This window comes from Sminthopsis crassicaudata, chromosome 3, assembly GCF_048593235.1.
Source record: "Sminthopsis crassicaudata isolate SCR6 chromosome 3, ASM4859323v1, whole genome shotgun sequence".
Classification (NCBI taxonomy): domain Eukaryota; kingdom Metazoa; phylum Chordata; class Mammalia; order Dasyuromorphia; family Dasyuridae; genus Sminthopsis; species Sminthopsis crassicaudata.
The window spans coordinates 80,619,950-80,637,968 of record NC_133619.1 but is presented as its reverse complement, the minus strand read 5'-3'; the positions used below and the strand labels follow the sequence as shown (position 1 = coordinate 80,637,968).

The 18,019-nt window shown below is 37.0% G+C and overlaps 1 protein-coding gene across 5 annotated transcripts in view; it reads right to left on the bottom strand.

The window, feature by feature from the left end:
* Window positions 1-3,923: 3,923 nt before the first annotated feature.
* RAPH1 (Ras association (RalGDS/AF-6) and pleckstrin homology domains 1) overlaps window positions 3,924-18,019 on the bottom strand; it is a 99,183-nt gene continuing 85,087 nt past the window's right edge. For 4 of the 5 annotated variants that reach the window (XM_074298964.1, XM_074298965.1, XM_074298966.1 and 1 more), the window contains 3 exons: window positions 16,788-16,908; window positions 14,562-14,704; window positions 3,924-11,588 (listed from right to left, as the gene is read on the bottom strand). In XM_074298964.1, coding sequence (XP_074155065.1) covers window positions 9,636-11,588; window positions 14,562-14,704; window positions 16,788-16,908 — 2,217 coding nt within the window. In that variant the 3' untranslated portion in view covers window positions 3,924-9,635. The other variant, XM_074298968.1, reaches the window with a different exon arrangement.

Genomic DNA, 18,019 nt, shown 5'->3' with positions numbered 1-18,019 from the left:
ACACCATGATGTTTTGATTAAATATGCTGTTTTTCTTTAAAACTGTGAGAACATTGGAGTTCCACTTGATATCTTTAGGAAGATACTTGAAAAAAAGTATGGCCATGTTTTGATAAATGCCATTAAAGTATTATTCACAGTTCCTCTTTGAATTATTACATCTGCGTGCCGAGTGCAACCTTCAGTAGTGAGATGGGAATTTTTAAAAAATGGTACTTAAATGTGAATTGCTATTTAGTAAGTAGTCTTCTCTCCTTGATAAGGCGTATGTTGCAAACACATGTTTTATATGGTATTTTAGCAGTGGAAGGGGCACTGCACACCAATCTTTAAGAGAGGCTTATGTAGAGCCATTCACTGAAAAAGGCACATTGTGCTTGAGAGCTGAAGTTTATTTTCTGCTAATATTTGTTCCTATTTCTTATTGAAACTCATACAATGATATGGAAATTGACAAATATGCCAGGGGCAACCTGGGTATAAATGGATTATTTATGCAAATAAACCTTGCTAAATATCTTGAAACATTTTTGTAAAAAATAAAAAACACACACACACACACACACACACACACACAAAAGTGCTTATTTTAACATTAAAATGAAGTGTCTTTTTTGCAACTTCAGAATTCTATGGAAAAACAGTTTCTACCATACCTTGTGTCCATGTACATTTTTAAGAAACAGAACAATATGGTTTATAGGTAGGATGGCTGTGATTTGTACTCTGGCAGTGCTAACTAATCCATCTGATGCACTCTTAGCTCCAGAGAGAAGGAAGTTGGTGGCAGTGAGACTTTATAAATCATGGAGGACTCGGGGGAGCAGCTTGTCTGCTATGAATGATATTTGTGTGTGCACACGCACCATGAAGCTGCCTCCAAACAAGTGGGGAACATCGACTTTTTACATTTTTTTTTTTTTTTAGATTGTACTTGGAATTAACTGTTGCTGTGTATTAAGAATTTGTTTTAAGTCCTAAATAAAAATCCACAAAGCACACAGAAGTGACTGGTGAATGTATTTATTTTTATGAGGGAACCATTTTCACTTCGGTGGTATAAGATTATGCCAAAGGATTAGGGGGAAGAGATGTGTAAGCATTCTAAAGACAAAATACAAAAACACAACAAAACAGTCTCTAAATCAGACATTTTGGGGATTATTCTTGGTGTGTTAAATTAAAATACTTTTAATGAAGTTGAAAATGCTTTTTCCCTCCCCCTTCAGTTAGTAGTCTTTTATAGACTAGATGGTCTACTATTCCTAGAGTGATTGCTGGGTGCATACCAAGCTATTGATAATGCATTCATGATTTCATAATGCTTTGATAATATTTAAGTATTATTGGTCTTATTTGACAAATAAGGAAACTGACTTACATGTTAGATTTTTCACTGTGATGGTTTTGTCTTAATTATGCTGGAGAGGCGAAATTAGGTGAGCAATAAAATTCTCAAATACAGATGTTTCTTTCTTGGCAATCAGGTAGCTGGATTAGCTAGATAATGATAACATAGGACTGGCTGTTTCAGACTTATGTCTTCTGACTTGTAGACAGAATATAAATTGGTATTCTCTTTGAGTAGGTACCAGTTGTTCACAAGAAATTCTTACAGTCTGAAACAGTAGGACAGGTGGATTTTTTTTTGGGGGGGGGGAACACAAACTTTTTTTGATAGTAGAATTAAGGTGACTTAATTTTCTTTCGTCTTCACTTTAGAGCCTCTCCCTATGGTTCATCAGGTATTTTTAAAATGTCCCTCATGTAAATGGTACCAAGCCTGTGTCTGTCTTGGCAGAAAATAGGACAAAAATGATGATTCTTGTCCTCCAGGAGCATTTTCTGCTCCTGAATTTTATATGAACACAGAGAAATATGTAAGTTCTTTGAAAATAAAAACTTGGGAAGTGGAGATGGTAAATCCCGAGCTGATGTTGGAATTGAAGACGCATCATAGACAGTGGAGAAAGATCTAAATGCCCAGAGCTGTGTTTGCCAGTTTGATGTGAATCTAGTGGCAGCCAGATTGTGCCCTTACTTATATTGTGCTATGTCTTTATGGTCACCTGTTTTGGGTACAGATTAATTCTTAAAAGTTTTCTGGAATCTTTCAAACCTACCTAATCCCATGGAGGTTTCAGAATTATGTCCTAAACTGTTTGGGGGCAGGCTTTGGATCTCTTTAATCTCTTAACATATTCAGATTATGTGGTCCACCCAAATAATTCTTAAATTTAGGAGCTAATTATCTGGCTTTTTCTGCTCTTTTATCTTAAAGAGAAATAGGCCCTATCTCCCACCAACCTAGTCAATCCTTCTTGATTCCCCCTCACCCCCCAAGTTATCATCTAGCTCTGTAGTCCTAATGCATCTTCTTCTGGTGTCCTGTCCAGCTTTGTTCTTAGTTACATAAAGTTGAACAGACTAAAAGCATTATATCCACAATGTATTATGGGAATTCTTTAATTCATCATGTAACCAGCCTTTGTGCTAAAATGTCATTTTTGTCTCATTAAAACTTGAAAGTTTCTAAATTTGATTTTAATGTTTATTAAGCAAGCATGGAACAATGGAACTGGCACTTATGGGTATGACAAAAATGGTAGCAAGTAGTTAGAATCTTTCCCCTTCCCTACAATTTATTTATATTTAATAATAAATGTAATATTACATTCAATAATAATAAAAAAAATTACATCTTATTTGCCCTGTTAGTAGTTGTATCTGTCTTAACACACCATCAAATTTATAAGTGCTCTGGCTTTTAAAGCTGTCACTTTTTAAAAACAAATATCAAAAGCAGTTCTTAATTATTTGGGAAAGAAGATGTTAAAAGGTTTGTATAAATGTGTCTTCATTTAAAGGCTTTTAAAAGCTAGGCTATCAGAGAAAGAATATTTAGGAGACTATTTTATGTGTTTGATGGGCCTGGGCTGTCTTTCTTCCACTTGTCTTCATAGGACTGAGGTTCATATACACCAATCCATTACATTTAAATTATGAGGAAAATGTGGACTAGAAAAATTGTAATTTGCCCAGTCACACACAATTATCTGACTATCTGCACCAGTCATTAAGTTAGGAAGAACCTAAATTCAAATCCTATATCACAGACACTTGATAGCTAGGTGACTTTGGATATCATTTAAATATTTTAAACTTTATTTGCTCATTATTTATAAAACTGGCTGAATACCCGTTTCATGTGCACATATACACTTTTGAGGTGTGTTGCCTACACGGCCCACTGTATGGAATGCTGGCCAATCATTGTCAGTCATTATTTTCTTGGAAGACCACCAAGCACCCTTTCTATTGACTAGAGTGCTAGACAACCTTAGCTTTTACTCATGGCTCTCTGGATCAAGCAACAACTCATTTCTTTATCTTCAGCAGCACAATCTCCTAATTGACAACAAATGCTGGGAAAAACAAATGGTCTTGACATCGAAGAAGGTAGCATGCTCAATATGTTTGCATAAATGAAGAGAAAACTAGTAAAATACAAGTGCAAAAAAGCTTTTTTCCCCAAATAAAATTCCTCTGTATAATAAATTAGTGATATTGAAGCTTAGTGTTCAACTTAGCCTATTTTTCTCCAAAATTTACAGGCTCACTCTCCTAGTGGGTCCCCTCTCTTATCTTCCTCTCCTTCTCAACCTGCCTCTAAATGACTTGAGGGAGAAAAAAAAAAATGACTGTAAGGGACTGCTGGTATTTCCAGGATGTTTATTATGTTTGTTTATAACCTGTTATTGGCAGACAACTTTGGGCGGTGCTTATTGGGTCCTGAGAAAAGGAGAAATTAACCCTTGATGAGAAATGGCCTATTTATCATGGTATAAGAAGACAGACCTGGTGTTTGGCCACTTAGGAATGTGAACATTTGCAGATCAGCATGGGGGAAAAAAATCCAAGTGTAGATGAAGCCAATATTTTATTAAGGTTTCAGTAAACTTACATAATGGAAACATGTAAATGAAAAAAAAAATTTACACTGACCTCATGACCACCATCCTAAACCATTACAATTGTTTACTAATAATAATTGGCAAGAGTAAAATAACTCAGTAAAATAACTTAATCCAGCAGTATAATGAAAACATGGTCAGTAGTACTGAATATATCTCTATTTTCACACAATCAGGGAGCAAGGCACATTATGAAATAAGAGCATACAGTTATGCAAAAGACAAGACAAAAAAAATAATTGAATTTTAACTACATCCTTATTGAATTGTGCATATTTTTTTTTTTTGTATATTGGGTACTTTATAATAATGCAGTTCCTTTTGTCCTCTCTCCCATGCTTAAAAAAGTATATTTATACATACTTATATATATTTATATATTTATATATGGCAAAGCTCTCCCAAACTGTAGAAGTCAGAATTTCTAAGAACCTCCCTCCTTCCCCCCCCAATGGAAAAAGGGGTTAGAGGGAGGAGTAGGAAATGGGGGAGGCAATCCCATTTAAAGATAAAAGGTGCAATTTCTTTAAAAAGTAGTAAACATGAATGTATTTACATCTAGTACACGCTTTTGCACAGACTAATAACTTTTAATGTGCATCTCTGTACAGAAATCCATTAATGGCTGTTAAAAAAAATGAAGCTGCAAAACCATGGAAAATATTCTACTTAATGCTTGTTTCTTAAGGAGAAAAAATATTTTGCTGAATGATTATTCTATCCTTATTTGCAAACATTTGCAAAAGAACGTCAGTCCTTTAAATAAGGATAGAAGAATAGGAAGAAATTTAATTGAACTGTGGTTATCCTTAAAATAAAATATCTTAAAAGAGGAGCAAATTGATTCTTTTTTTGTTAAAAATTACTTATAGAAACAAACACTGTCCAGATGTCCATTTTCACAAAGTATGTTATACCTCTGTGCTGATAATCTTTTCCAGATGCAATACTTTTTACCTTTTACTTGGCTTTCCTCACACTCACTTAAATACATCTTTGGTAGACAGCCCTGAACTCACTAACATACTCATGGCTGAAAGAATTCCATTTTGGGGAATGTTTATAACAACTGGTGAAATAGCCATGGTTTCATTTTTATTGAGCCTAGACAACATATACCTTCCTTTCATCAGCCATCATGGATTAATTTACTTAACTGATTTCTAGAATGTTGTTCCTTCAAGGAATTCAAAGAATAGTGATTCTTGTTACTATTTTGGCACATTAATTCATCCAAGAAGCTCAAACAAATCAAGATTTTTTTTTTTTACACATGAATGAGGTCAGTTATCTTTCTTTTGAAGTGATTATTAATGTATTATGCAATTATTTTTGTAATCTTGTTATGTAGATACAAATTTTTAAGTTTCTTACATCCTAATGGGGAGCCATCATCTACTGAATATGGCATATATATAATTTGGCTGAATGGAAATCCAAACATTTGTTCTCTCTCTGGAGTTCAATGAAAGATGTATCTTTAAGGATTATCTCTTACCTCTAATGGAAGATGTTAGTTTTCATATCAATCATTACTTAGGGTCCAGTCTCAAGTTTATTTTACTAAAAAGAAAATATCACAGATGCATCCTTCTTGCCACAATTACTGCATTCATCAGAAAACTTTATATTTAAAGGAATCCCACTGTGAAACTGCCTTCCTTTGTGTAAAGTTAAATGTTTAGGTTGCTGAATTAAAGGCACACCTGCGTTGTAGAACTTCAGAATGGTTTACTTGCTATAATTAAACATTGCTTAAGCTTTAAAATAAATGATAGTTTTACAACCATGAAAGTAAAATTATCTTAACTTTGGGGGGTTGGCGTAGGAGTGGTAGTGGCTAGAGAGAACAATGCACCAAGAACCCATGGGGAAAAATCCATTCTTCTCTCAGGAACCTAGTAAAATTTGGCCAGAACTTTTGGAAAAGATTCTCCCCCTCCCCCTTCACTTTTCAGCTGGGGAAAAAAGGAGTTCAAAAGTCACTACTGGCTAAACAAAACTAATTCATACCATGTAGGTTGTGATATTTGTAACCAATCACAAAGAAGAACATTTTTAGAAGTGGGTCTCCATTTTTCTTGCAGTATATAATAAACATTTTCTCTGAATATTTCTTGTACATTACTTTGTAAGAGCTCACTGTAGATTAATAAATTAACAAATCCACTTTGGGTATACATCATTTAAGGTTAAAAAATAACCTCATTAAAGAATATTTTCAAGTTTGGATCATAACCTGATTCTCAGCAAATTTACTCCTAGGAAAGGACAAGTAGGATCACCACTCTAGAGAGTCACAGTTAAAGACAGCCAAAAATGCACAAAGAATTTTAAGAACAATCAAGTATCAATGTAAGGCATAGCTTAACATTTTCTTTCTTTCCAGTAATTTGTTTTGGACTTACTTTTCTCATTCAACAAAACAACTTGCAAAATTATGCTCTAACTAGCGAGCTACAGCAACATATAATAGTCACTTGCCTCAAATAGAGACTAGAGAAACCAGATTATTTCCCTCCATTGAGCAAAAGCCACACAGGCAAAACTGTGATGCTAATTTCCAAGACCAGATCCCATTGTATCTTTTGAATATTTTAATGTTTACATTAACATGCTTAAATTAAAAAAACAAAAACAAAACCAAAACATGTAAGTTACATGATTACCAGAGAGAGAGAGAATTGATCCTGCTGTAGTTCAAACTTGATAGTACAGTTTGTAGGTGATAAGCAGGTTAGTACATGTAATAACCACCAATTTGCACTGCCGTCTAAAGCAGTAATTTAAAGCTAAACTAACTGAGGTCCTTGGAGTTGATGCTGCCAAGCCAGATTTCCAGCTTTCTCTCCTTGGTCTGGAAAAAGAATGCTGGATTGGAACTGTTAGCAGAGGCAGTGAAAGGAAGGCACAGTACTAGTATCATCTGGCAGTAGATATTTCCCTGAACCTACAGAGAAAAAGAATGGCTACAAACATATCCAAAATCAAAGGTTTGAGGTGTTTTTTTTTTTTTTTTTTTAATTATTATTTTTTTTAGAACCCCTAATATTTCCCCAAAAGCTCCTTGGGGAAAAAAGGTTATAAAATATCAGCAGCAAAACAAAACAAAATCCCAAAACAAAACCTCCTAGAATAATATAAATCCTCAAAGAGAATATTAGGACTTTCATTTTGGTTTATAATTTAGTTTCCTGCATCCACATAAGAAAACATAAAACTTAAGCTATAGTTTAGTTTTTGTTTTAGTTATATGTTTCTCTAAGACAGAAATGGCTGTATGTTCAACCAAGACAGCCAAAGCTCAAAAAAAATCTCTTAATTCCTTGCTGCAGTGTGTTCCTTTCAAAGGTCTGGAGCATCATTTCTGCCTCCAAAATCTTCATTCAGAGGGTCCTTGATCTTAAGGAAAAAATGAAGTACAATTATTGGCCATTGTCGAAGGCAGAAAAATTTGGGAATCCTAATGAATCCAACAGGGAATGATGAATATTATTTCTTAAGAGTCTTATCCAAACTGTAATTGTCCTAGAAAAACTCTGAAAGCCCAAAGGAGAAAAGAGATCTAATTTTTCGTAGGGAAAAACAATCCTCTGTCCAATATGATAAAAATTTGACATCGCAGCTAAACTCAGCACTGAACAGATACGTAAATCTGGATTCCTATTCCTCATACTTCCACCCCAGAGAAGAGGTAGGGTGAGTAATTCCTTACAATACAAAACTGCAGGTAGAAGGCTGTGGAAAAATGACAGCAGCACCCACGGACAAAAGCAGAGTTCAACTGCCTACCTACAAGGTGGCCTTTAAACCAGGGCATACTTCAGAATCAACAATGCAAATGCTTTTAAGGACACTTCATAAACACAGAAATGTTAAACACAGGAAATTTTGTGAATGATTGAAAATAGAAAAAAAGTGCTTTTTAAAGTAGCATTGCTTTAAAATGCACAATGGTCTTATTGCTTAAACTATTTTAACACAGGAGAATGGTGATGTGATAATGGAGGTACTGCTTGCTTTCACTTCACTCTTAATACACTGCTTTCTAAGGGGGGAAATTTTTACATGAGATTTTTGTCTGTGTGTGTGCAACTTGCTCAATCTTTTCTTATTCCCAAAAGATGACAATTATTTGGATTTTTTTCCTTCCTTTGGGTCAGGATCTTGATATTTTTCATCTTTAAAAATATGAATATCTTTTCTTCACTGATAGTCATTTGCTCATGTTTTCTGGGCAAGTTCTGTGATTTTCTATGTAAAAGCAGCTCCTCCCACTCCCCCAATATCAAGATGATAGGACAGGATTTCTGATGTACGTCTCTCTCCTTCCCACCCCCTCTCCCAATAAAAATCGACTTGGGAGTAAGATTAGCTAGGAAAATGCTAGATCTGGAGTTCTTCCACTCTGATTTCATGCTCTGCTGCACATAACCAACAGGTGATCAATCTCAAGTTCTCATAATTTGGCATTCCAATCCCTATCTGATAGCTGGATAAGCCTTTATAATTTATAAAAACAGGATTCTGACTGTTCCCTCCCCCCACCCTGCCCCATTTTCTAAGTCTAATGTTATTCTTGAGTTCCATACAAAATACAGAATGTTTGTGGACTTAGGCATTCGTTAATGCTGGAAAGGACAAAACTAAGTTTAAATGAAGCCTTCTAGTCACTCCTACTTGGGAGAGTAGCAGAAACATTGGAAGGATTTATTCACCCTACAGGTATTTTTTGGACAATGATATATTTGTATAATGTGTGTGCCTATTACATTGAGAGCTGTATTACATACAGCTGCGTGATAAAAGCGCACACTTCAAAGTGGAACACATCAATATCATTTGATTGGGTCTACACATGGTTATCTGAATAAATTGAAACAAAGAAACATGGAACCAAACTTGATTAAAAGCTTCTTGAAACTCAAGGGATTGAAACGGACTCCTGGTTAACAGTAAAATGAACTAACAAAGCTTATTAACAGGTAATTTTTCCCTGATTTTTTCAGGGACAGAATGCCACATTCTAGAAGGCTACCTGTGGCAGAAATTTATTTTTACTCCAGATCAACAAATAACATCTACTTTCTTTGAGTGTTTACAGCCAGAATGTTTTGGTTATATCATGTCTATATTCTAAGCAGCTGGTCACATCAACTATTCCGGGTATTATTAGACTCTTGAGATGCTGAGCTGCTTTTCCTGGCTTAAAATGCCCCTTCCCTGTGCTTGATGGCAAAGACTCAAGCTAGAGAAACCAAATATTCTGACTGTCTTTTATAATTGTGAGAAATGTCCCATTATAAACCTACTCAATGTATATTATAAAACATGCACAAACGGAGTCTCATTGCACATGGACAGACATTACAAAATACCTCAAAAGCAGAAAAGTGAGAAAGGTTTTTGGTCCAATCCACGTGGAGGAAAAAAAAAAAAAGGAACACGAAGAGATAAAGACACACATGTCCTCTCCACAACCCCCCTCCCAAAAGACACGACCCATTTTTGGACTAATTTTAAGGGACAGGGGGAATGTATACAATTACCCTTAGCTACAGCTGAATACCATTTTGATCACATTATCACAAGAGGATGTGCTGAACACTTGAATTTATAGGTTAGGTTAAGATTGAAGAATGAGCCAGAATCCTAGAGTAGCTACCAGTCTCGAGAGAGCTTGGTGTTCTGGTCCCTTTTAGGGGGAGCAGGAGGTGGCCCCCTCCGCAATGTTGCATAGCCTGAGATATGACTACCTCCATAGCCAACCTTCTGTTGATCTGAGAGCAGTTCAGGGGGCGGAGGGGGTAACGCCATATCATCCATGGTGGCCGTTGGCTCGGCTCTGGATATCCGGGAAGAAGAGAGGGAGCCGTGACGGGTGATGGACTTGCGTTGCAGTGTCCTATTTAAGTCGGCCAAGAACGCGGGCTGGACGCTAAGGCTAGACTTGGGGGAAGTGGGCACTTGTGGGACGCCTGGGGCGGCCCCCTGTTGCTCCGAGGTTTCTGCCTGCGTGAGGCGGGTGCTGTCATTCCGCTTGGGCCTGGTGGGTGGAGGGGCTTTCTTCACGGAGCTTTTGGACCACGGCTGCGGCTGAGGGTTAACTACAGCCACTTTGGGAGGAGCGTTTCCTGAAAACACTGATGGAATCTCTACCGGTGGAAGAGGAAGCTCTATTTCAGGTGGAGGAGGTGGAAAGTCAGAATCTGAAGGAGGAGAAGGAAATTCTACCATCGAGTCCTTACCAAGTCCACTCATCCCAGGTGCTTTTGCTGAAATGCCTCCTTGTTGGAGAACTATGGGTAGACTGACTCCGGAGAGATTGAGTTTCCCAGGTTTTGGTGGAGCGGCAGGAGGTGGGGGGGTCTCCTTGTTGGGAGACCCCGAAGGTTCTGATGGGGGTGCAAATTTACTAACAAGGCTGTCTACTGAAGGTCTTTTGGACTCTTGATATTCTGCACAGCTGCTAGATTTGATGCTGGAGTTTCGCTGCGGGGTTGGCGGTGGTTTCTTTCCCCCCGGACTTGAAGTCTTGCTCGTCTTTTTGACTGGAGATCCCATCTTATCAGGGGTGGGAGGGAGCCCTGGAGTTGCAGGCGGTGGAGGTGGGAATACAAGGATGCTCTCGGGTGGAGGTGGGGGAAAGTCTGGGGATGGCACTGAGCTGGGCTGCCATTTGGGCTTGGCCTTCACAGCGGGGGGAGACTGTGGCGTCACACTCAGCGGCCCGGGCTTTAAAGGGTGAGGCTCGGGCGGAGGAGGGGGCGTGGGAGGAGGGGGAAACTGGCTGGCTATCTGCTTCACAACAGATGGCCCTGGAGACTGTGGAGAAGGAGGTGGTTTTACACAGAAGCTCTGCTTTGGTAAGGTTGGTGGGGGAACCGGGCTAGGAAGAGCGGAAGGAGATGGAGGAATCTGGGAAATAGGAAATACGGGCTGCTTTTTGACTGGGGGTATCGGAGGGGTGGGGACGGGGAGGGGGATTGGTGACGCCATCTTGGTACCGGCTTGGGGGGGAGGCACCAGGGGCTTGGGAGGGGCCTGAGGAGGGGGGGGTGCAGGAACTGGGGGAGGGGGTGGGGGAGCCAGGGGAGTAGCCTGAACCACATTCTGCTGCACCTGATGAATCTTCAAGGGTGGAGGAGGGGGATTGAACTGAGGAACTGATGGGACACAAGGGGCAGGTTTCAGCTGAGCCATAGCTGATCCTGGGGTAGGAGGCGGGGGTGGAGGAGGGGGAGGGGGAACCACCCCATTAGGAGGCACCAGCAGTTGAGGCTTTCCTGACTGGGAGGCTGCTGACATTTGCTGGGTCCCCAGGGGTGGTGGGGGTTTAAAGAGAGGTCCTGAATGTTGAGAAGCATTCTGAAGCCTGGTTATCGTGCTATATTTCACAAACATTGTAGCTGCTGAAACTGAGGAAGGGGCAGCCTGGCTAGGGAGAGGGGGTGGTGGTGGGGGTGGGGGGGGTGGAGGAGGTGGAGGAGGTGGTGGGGGAGGGGGGAGAGGGGGGGAAGGCTGTGATGCAGTATAGGGAGCGACTGCTTTAGTCTGTGGGGATAAAGGGGGCATAAGTGAAGTGTAAGGTCGGTTCAAAGACTCCATTCTGGCCTAAAAGGAGTATAAAAAAAAGGGAGACAAGGGAGACAAAAAAAAAAAAAGTTATAAAGTTCAGTTCTAATTTGCTTATCTATTAAAAAAAAAAAAAAGGAGCCTGGAACATGCATGAGGATGTAGCAAGAGGATGAAGATGGATAGATCACATGAGAGGAAGCAGGAAGCTTGGCTCCCTGGGGAGGAGGGACCCACAGGAAAAGTCCTCTCAGACTATGCTCCGAAGTGGAGAGCTAGAGGGCCTGTCCACCCGGGAGCAGACTTCTGGGGTGGAAGCGGCTTGGACAGTGACAGGACGCCGCTTTGGGGCCTGCGGCTATTACTGCGGCACATCCTGTCCTGAAAGGGACCCGTCATGAGGAGAGAGGACAACCTTTCACTCCATGAGTGCGCCCGCATCAAGCGGATGCATGGGTTAGGTTTAGGATGTGCTGGTGGAGGGTCTCTTGATGAATGAGGATGGTTTTCTGATGCTAGAGTGCTGACATATGAGAGCATGGAAATATTCAGCAGGCGTGCACAGTCATACAGGGCTGAGCTTGACACACACACTTGTATTCGTACGAGACACTTGCATCCAACATGCACAGAAGTCCAGCAATGCAGGTAAAAGGGGGACATTTTCCTTATATTTGTTTTACTGGAAAATATATAAAGAAATGATTCATGAACATTACAGTGAGCGACAAGGAAAAAAAAAACACATTATTATATAGAAAAAAGCAAGGAGAAAAATGAGAATAATCTCAACAGATTTGAGAAAAGGAAATCTAGAAGGCAGATGACTTTAAAAATGTTCCTTAGTGCTACTGGAGTCACCATCATTTAATGCGATTGATTAATTAATTTAGTAATGTAAGGATGCAATTTAATTCTGAAAATGATATAGAAATATCCTGGGTAGTATTTTTTTTCTACTTTTTAAATAATTTGGGCAAGATCTTTGAGGACTGTAATGATAATTGATCAAAAGCAAGAATTACAAAGGATTTTTTAACCAATTTGTTGGATACCTTGAAATTGTCAGATTGAAACTTTGGGCTAATTAGTATAATCACATAAAAGGATTAAGCAGCTCTCAATAAAAGTGTTAGTAGGTAAGATTTGGTTCTGTGAATCACTCAGGTTAATGTAGTTTTAAAGAACAGTCCCAGACCTTAGCTGCACCCCATATTAGGCATCTTGGATATGCAGACCTTAGCTCTGCCAGCCTTCACCCTAGACATCTGAGACTGAGGTAACAGGAGAAACACAGAGGAAGAGGAATAGTAACTTCAATCTCCACCACTGCAAAGGGACTTGGCAACATGTCTGATTGAAAATCCCTTTCAAATCTTTCAATTCCAATCAACTTTTATTCTGTAATGACAGGCAACCCTTTAAAAACTCAAAATCTTTAGATCTTTGTTTTGGGGCAAGTCTGCAGATAAAAATCTATATGGATAACATTAGAAATTTCATAAAATGGAGAATTTTATTTTGGAAATTAGAAATAGCGGAATTTCCTGAAGCATAGTTCCTGATTCACCAGGACAAATTAAAAGACAGAGGGAATAAACATTTTTTTAAAATTCTACTGTGGTGGACTTAATTTTCCCCAAACTACTTCTGATATTAGTTTTTATTCTGAATTAGAATTCTTTTGGATAATCAAAAGGTAAGCAAACTGGCATCACACAGCAAATTTTCAGTTTGACTCAACTTGTCAGTGCATTTGTATAAAGTAATTCAGATCACAGCACTAGAAAATAATTACTGAAGAAAAACCTAATTGAAACAGCAGTTGTGAAATGGGCTGCTGTAAATGTACTGAGTTCTTGAACTGGCTATTTTAAAGAGGCCAGTTGGCAGAGATGTAATAGAACTTCTGCAATGAGTATAAGTTTGGTCTAGATGATGTCCAAGGTCAAGGAACTGACTGAAATGCAATGCTGTTATTTTCTACGTGTGATTTGAGGCATTTTACTTAAATTCTCTCAACCTCAGTTTTCTCTTTGTAAAATAAGGTGATTGAATTAGACCAGTGGTTCTCAAAGTGTGTTCCACAGACCCCAGAAAGTCCCCCAAATCCCTGGAGGTCCACAAGATCAAAACTATTTTCATAATAATACTAAGATAATATTTGCCTCTTAAAATATTTCCCTCTTCTCCCTTCTCACTAATGTAACTGTGAGACCAGATCTTTTTCTCATTTTCTTCAACTGAAAAAACCTTACAACAGAGTGAATACAGAAGCAGATGAGAAAACAGCTTTTTTGGTTGTTAAGCCAGACAATAAAAAGATTTGTAAAGTATGTAAAACACTATCACTCTTTTCAGTATTTTTTTCTTTTTGCAAAAAGTTCTCTTTTACAAGAAATGTTTTAAAAATGTATCAGTTCTAATGTCGAATACAGTGTATCTGTATAGTTATCTTTATAAATTATTTAAGGGATCTTAAAGGTCCTGAGGCCAAAAATAATGTTGAGAACCACTGCATCAGATGTTCAGCTCAAAGATTCCATATCTGAGATTTTTCATTGATTTAATAATTCAGGAAGAAATGTCTAATTCAACATGGAGGTATGACTCAGGAACACAAGTTTCAGGAATAAAAGCTTTAAAGATGATGAATTAAAACCCATTCCTTTCCTCTTTTACTTTGTGGAAGAGGTGAATGAGCAAGAAAATAGTCCATAAAAGTAAGAAATTAAGTGAAGCAAAGAGGCTTGTAAGCAACAGCCTGGATAAATTCATCTGGACCCATTAATGACTAATTGATTTGATAACATCTATTTAAATAGAAAATAGTGACTCCCTACAATCATAAAGACACCAAGAAAAATAGAACTGAGAAGGAAGAGTTCCTTAAAAAAAAAAAAAAAAAAAAAAAAAAAAGGAAAAAAAAAAAAGACAGCAACATTGCAATGAAGTCTATTTTCATTAAAGCATCCTGAGATTTGCTATGCATGCTAAAAAGAGGCCTGTTACCTTGCTGGACTCTTCCAATTGAGTTCCTCGTTTCCAAGCTTCTGAAAAGATGGAGCTCACGATACTTTGGGAACGAATATGTCCTGTTGGCTGGGTGTCAGAAACTCCACTATCAGACTGATTAGAGTGATTTGACTGAGACTCTGTTTAAATTAAAAATTAAACTGTTTTTTAAAAAGCTTGCCCGTGGTGGGAATAAGTGTATTAGAGAAATCTCTTACAAAATAAGTGTCAATTTACCACTCAACTAATAAAATGAAATACTTTCCACTAGAAAATGCTTCTCAATTAAAAGTGGTAAATCTCAAGTCTATTGTGGAGCATACCAGTTCACTAAGAAATTATATAAAAAGACCATGCATTATTATTAGTATTCAGTCATTCAGCAAATCAAAGAATACATTTTTTTGAATTTGAACACATTCAAAGACAAATAGGAATCCAAATAAGAAAACATTTTGGGTCAGTATTAAAAAAGCTTAGCAACTGTTTTTTTCTCATAGGACAAAGTCTTATAGCCAATTTTCAAACCCAAAATTAATATTAAAAGCCTAACAACTGTTTTTCCCCCTAGGACAAGGTCTTACATCCTCCTATTTTCCAACCCCAAATTAAAAACCAAACAACACAAATAATGATGGTTAATTATAAATTTCCACTCCTTTTGAATGAGAAAATGAGATCTTTTTTTATTTAGTGTCTGTTCTGTAACACTGGGAAATGGGACAAAGTAAGATTAAATTACATTTAATGTACAGGTTTAAACTGTTTTCACTTCATTAACAATTAAGATTTTGAAAATGAGTGCCTTTTTGGGGAGGGGGGGAGTGAGAAGAAAGTGGTAAAAAGAGATAAAAAGAATTGAAAATGAATGAGAATTTGTGAGAACATATTGTATCTTGACTAGTTACTAGATAAATCAGGAAGAGTTATCTTCCCTTCTATATTATATTCCTGTAGTTTCCTCAGTTGCAGTTTATCGCCATCAGGTTGCAGATCATATGTATTGCTGGTATGTGGGGTGAAAAAACCTAGAAAACTCTTAAGTCATTATCAGCAACAGGGTGGGCTGTTGCTTCGTCACCTGTAAAACAGGGCTTTTATACATTTTTAAACCTTTTTCTTTGTATTACTCTTCAGTTTAATCATGAATTCCATTTTATTTAATTAATAAGAAAATTAATTATATTTTCTTCAATACCTAAAATAATATTTTGCATAAAGCATGTACTTAATTATTGTGTGCTGAAAACTAGGTTTTGCATCCAATAATTTTTTGAGAGTCCTTTCAAATCTAATTACATGACTTACTCTTAAAGGACTTTTTAAACTAGAGAAAAAAAAGTCTATCCTCACACTGTACATAATGAAATATATTTAAATATTGAATTAGAATATAGCATCATGGCACTTCAATTTAATTACAATGATCATATTTGCTTTTTTATTTCTTTTTTGGTATATTCTTATACCATATGCTCATTATTGACTTTTTAGTCTTTACTCTTTCTCAATTTTATTCACTGACTAATTTTTCCTCACATAATAGGGATGAAAAGATTGTCTTGCTTGAGGCTTAGATTAGAGACAAAAAGAAAAGAATGGACTGCCATTTCATATTTATTTTTTTATAGCTCTCTCATAGAAATTTAAGAAAGGGTTTTTTAAGAAAGTGTGATTGTTCATTGATTAAAAACTATAGTAAGCAACAGAACCATGAAAATTATCTTTTTTTGAGATTTCTAAATAGTGTCATCCCCAAATAGAAAGTTTTTCATTTTGAAGATACTCAACTGAAATATTCTTCATAATTTGAGTAATCTCAGCTTTCTGTTCTGAAGAAATAGCACACTGTAATTAAGAGACAAAAGCCTGGTACTGCAAAATTTAAAAATGGGTCACACAAAATTATTATTGTTAAGAGGGTCAAAAACTGAGATTACACTGAAATAGGTTATCAGTCTTTGGAAAGGGCTAAAAAAAAAAAAGTTTAAAGTTGAAGTTAATTTTCAAAACTAGTAAAGAGCCATTTTAACACAATCCATTTCTTCTAATCTTACATATTTTATAGATTTGAAAACATTATTTTGAGAAGGGGCCCATAAATCTCACCAGACTTACGGTCTAAGGGAGACCACAACACGAAATGGACTAGGAATTCGTGTTTTAAAGACTGAGAATAGTCTATGACAAATAGTGAAGTAGTACTATGGGGATTTTTTTTACCTGGGATACTAGAAGAACTCGATCCAGATTTGATACTGGAACTAGACAAGGAGGTCCAGTCATAGGCTGACTCTGTTCTCTTTAGGGCTTCTTGATAATTTAGGTAGAGTTGTTTTCCATACTAAACAGAAAAGAGTAATTTTTTTTAAACTTTATTTGAATTTAATCGGTGTGGAAGGAAGAAAAAGTGTTTTTGCTAACTGATTTATAAGTTTCTATTAAAGAATTTTCTCACCATGCCAAACTGTTAGAATAAATTAAACTGTAATCTATATGGCTAAGTATAATTTCTAGGCAGGCAGAACCAGGTTGAAATGTACCAATAACCAATAGCTGTCTACATCTATAGATTACTCAGAAGCTTTCCGGGAATAAATATAAAAGCAATTTTTAAAAGCACCATTAAAAAATGAATATTTCTTCCAAAAGAATCACAAGGCATTTCAAACTCAAATAAATAACACTTTGACTTTATTTAATACTCTATGATCATTTGTCAGTTAAGATTTAGAACTTTAAACCTCAACCAATAAGATATTACACTAACATATACTCATCAACATGAGAGGTGACCCTCCTCCTTGTCAGGACTTTTTTCCTATTATTCTTGATCCCCTCTCTTTTGTAATTTCCATTGTTCTCTGTCTGTCTTTCTTTTCCTTCCTTCCTTCAAAAATATAATTCTTTTCTGTTTACAAACATAATTCACTAATTTTCTGAAAAACCTTCAAATGACCCATATGTCTCTCATTTTTCTCACTGCTAAATTTCTATGAAGAGTAGATTTCAACCCACATATAACTAATGCCTCTCAATCTGGTCTTTATCCCTACCACCTTACTGAAATTGTTCTCTCCAATGCCACCAATGACTTCATAATTACCAAATTAAATGGTATTTTCTCAGTCCTCATCCTTGACCTTTCTGCAGTATTTAGTTTCCAGGGAGAAGGCATAGGATAAGAGAAAAAGATTTTAACAGAAAAGGGAGAAAATCCAGCAGGTGACTTATAGTTGTTTGGACCAGGAAAGTAATTATGTGTGAAGGATTCAAGGGGAATTCAAGAGATATCTGCCTAGGATTCTACTTCTAGGATGAAAGAGGATCAAAAGAAAGAAAGGAGTATGTAAAGGGGCTGAGGAAAAAGAGAGCAAGGAAGATTAAGGAGTAGAACTTGAAGAGGAAGACTACAGGAGAAAAATAAAAAGATAGTTGGCAAGATAAGGCACAAG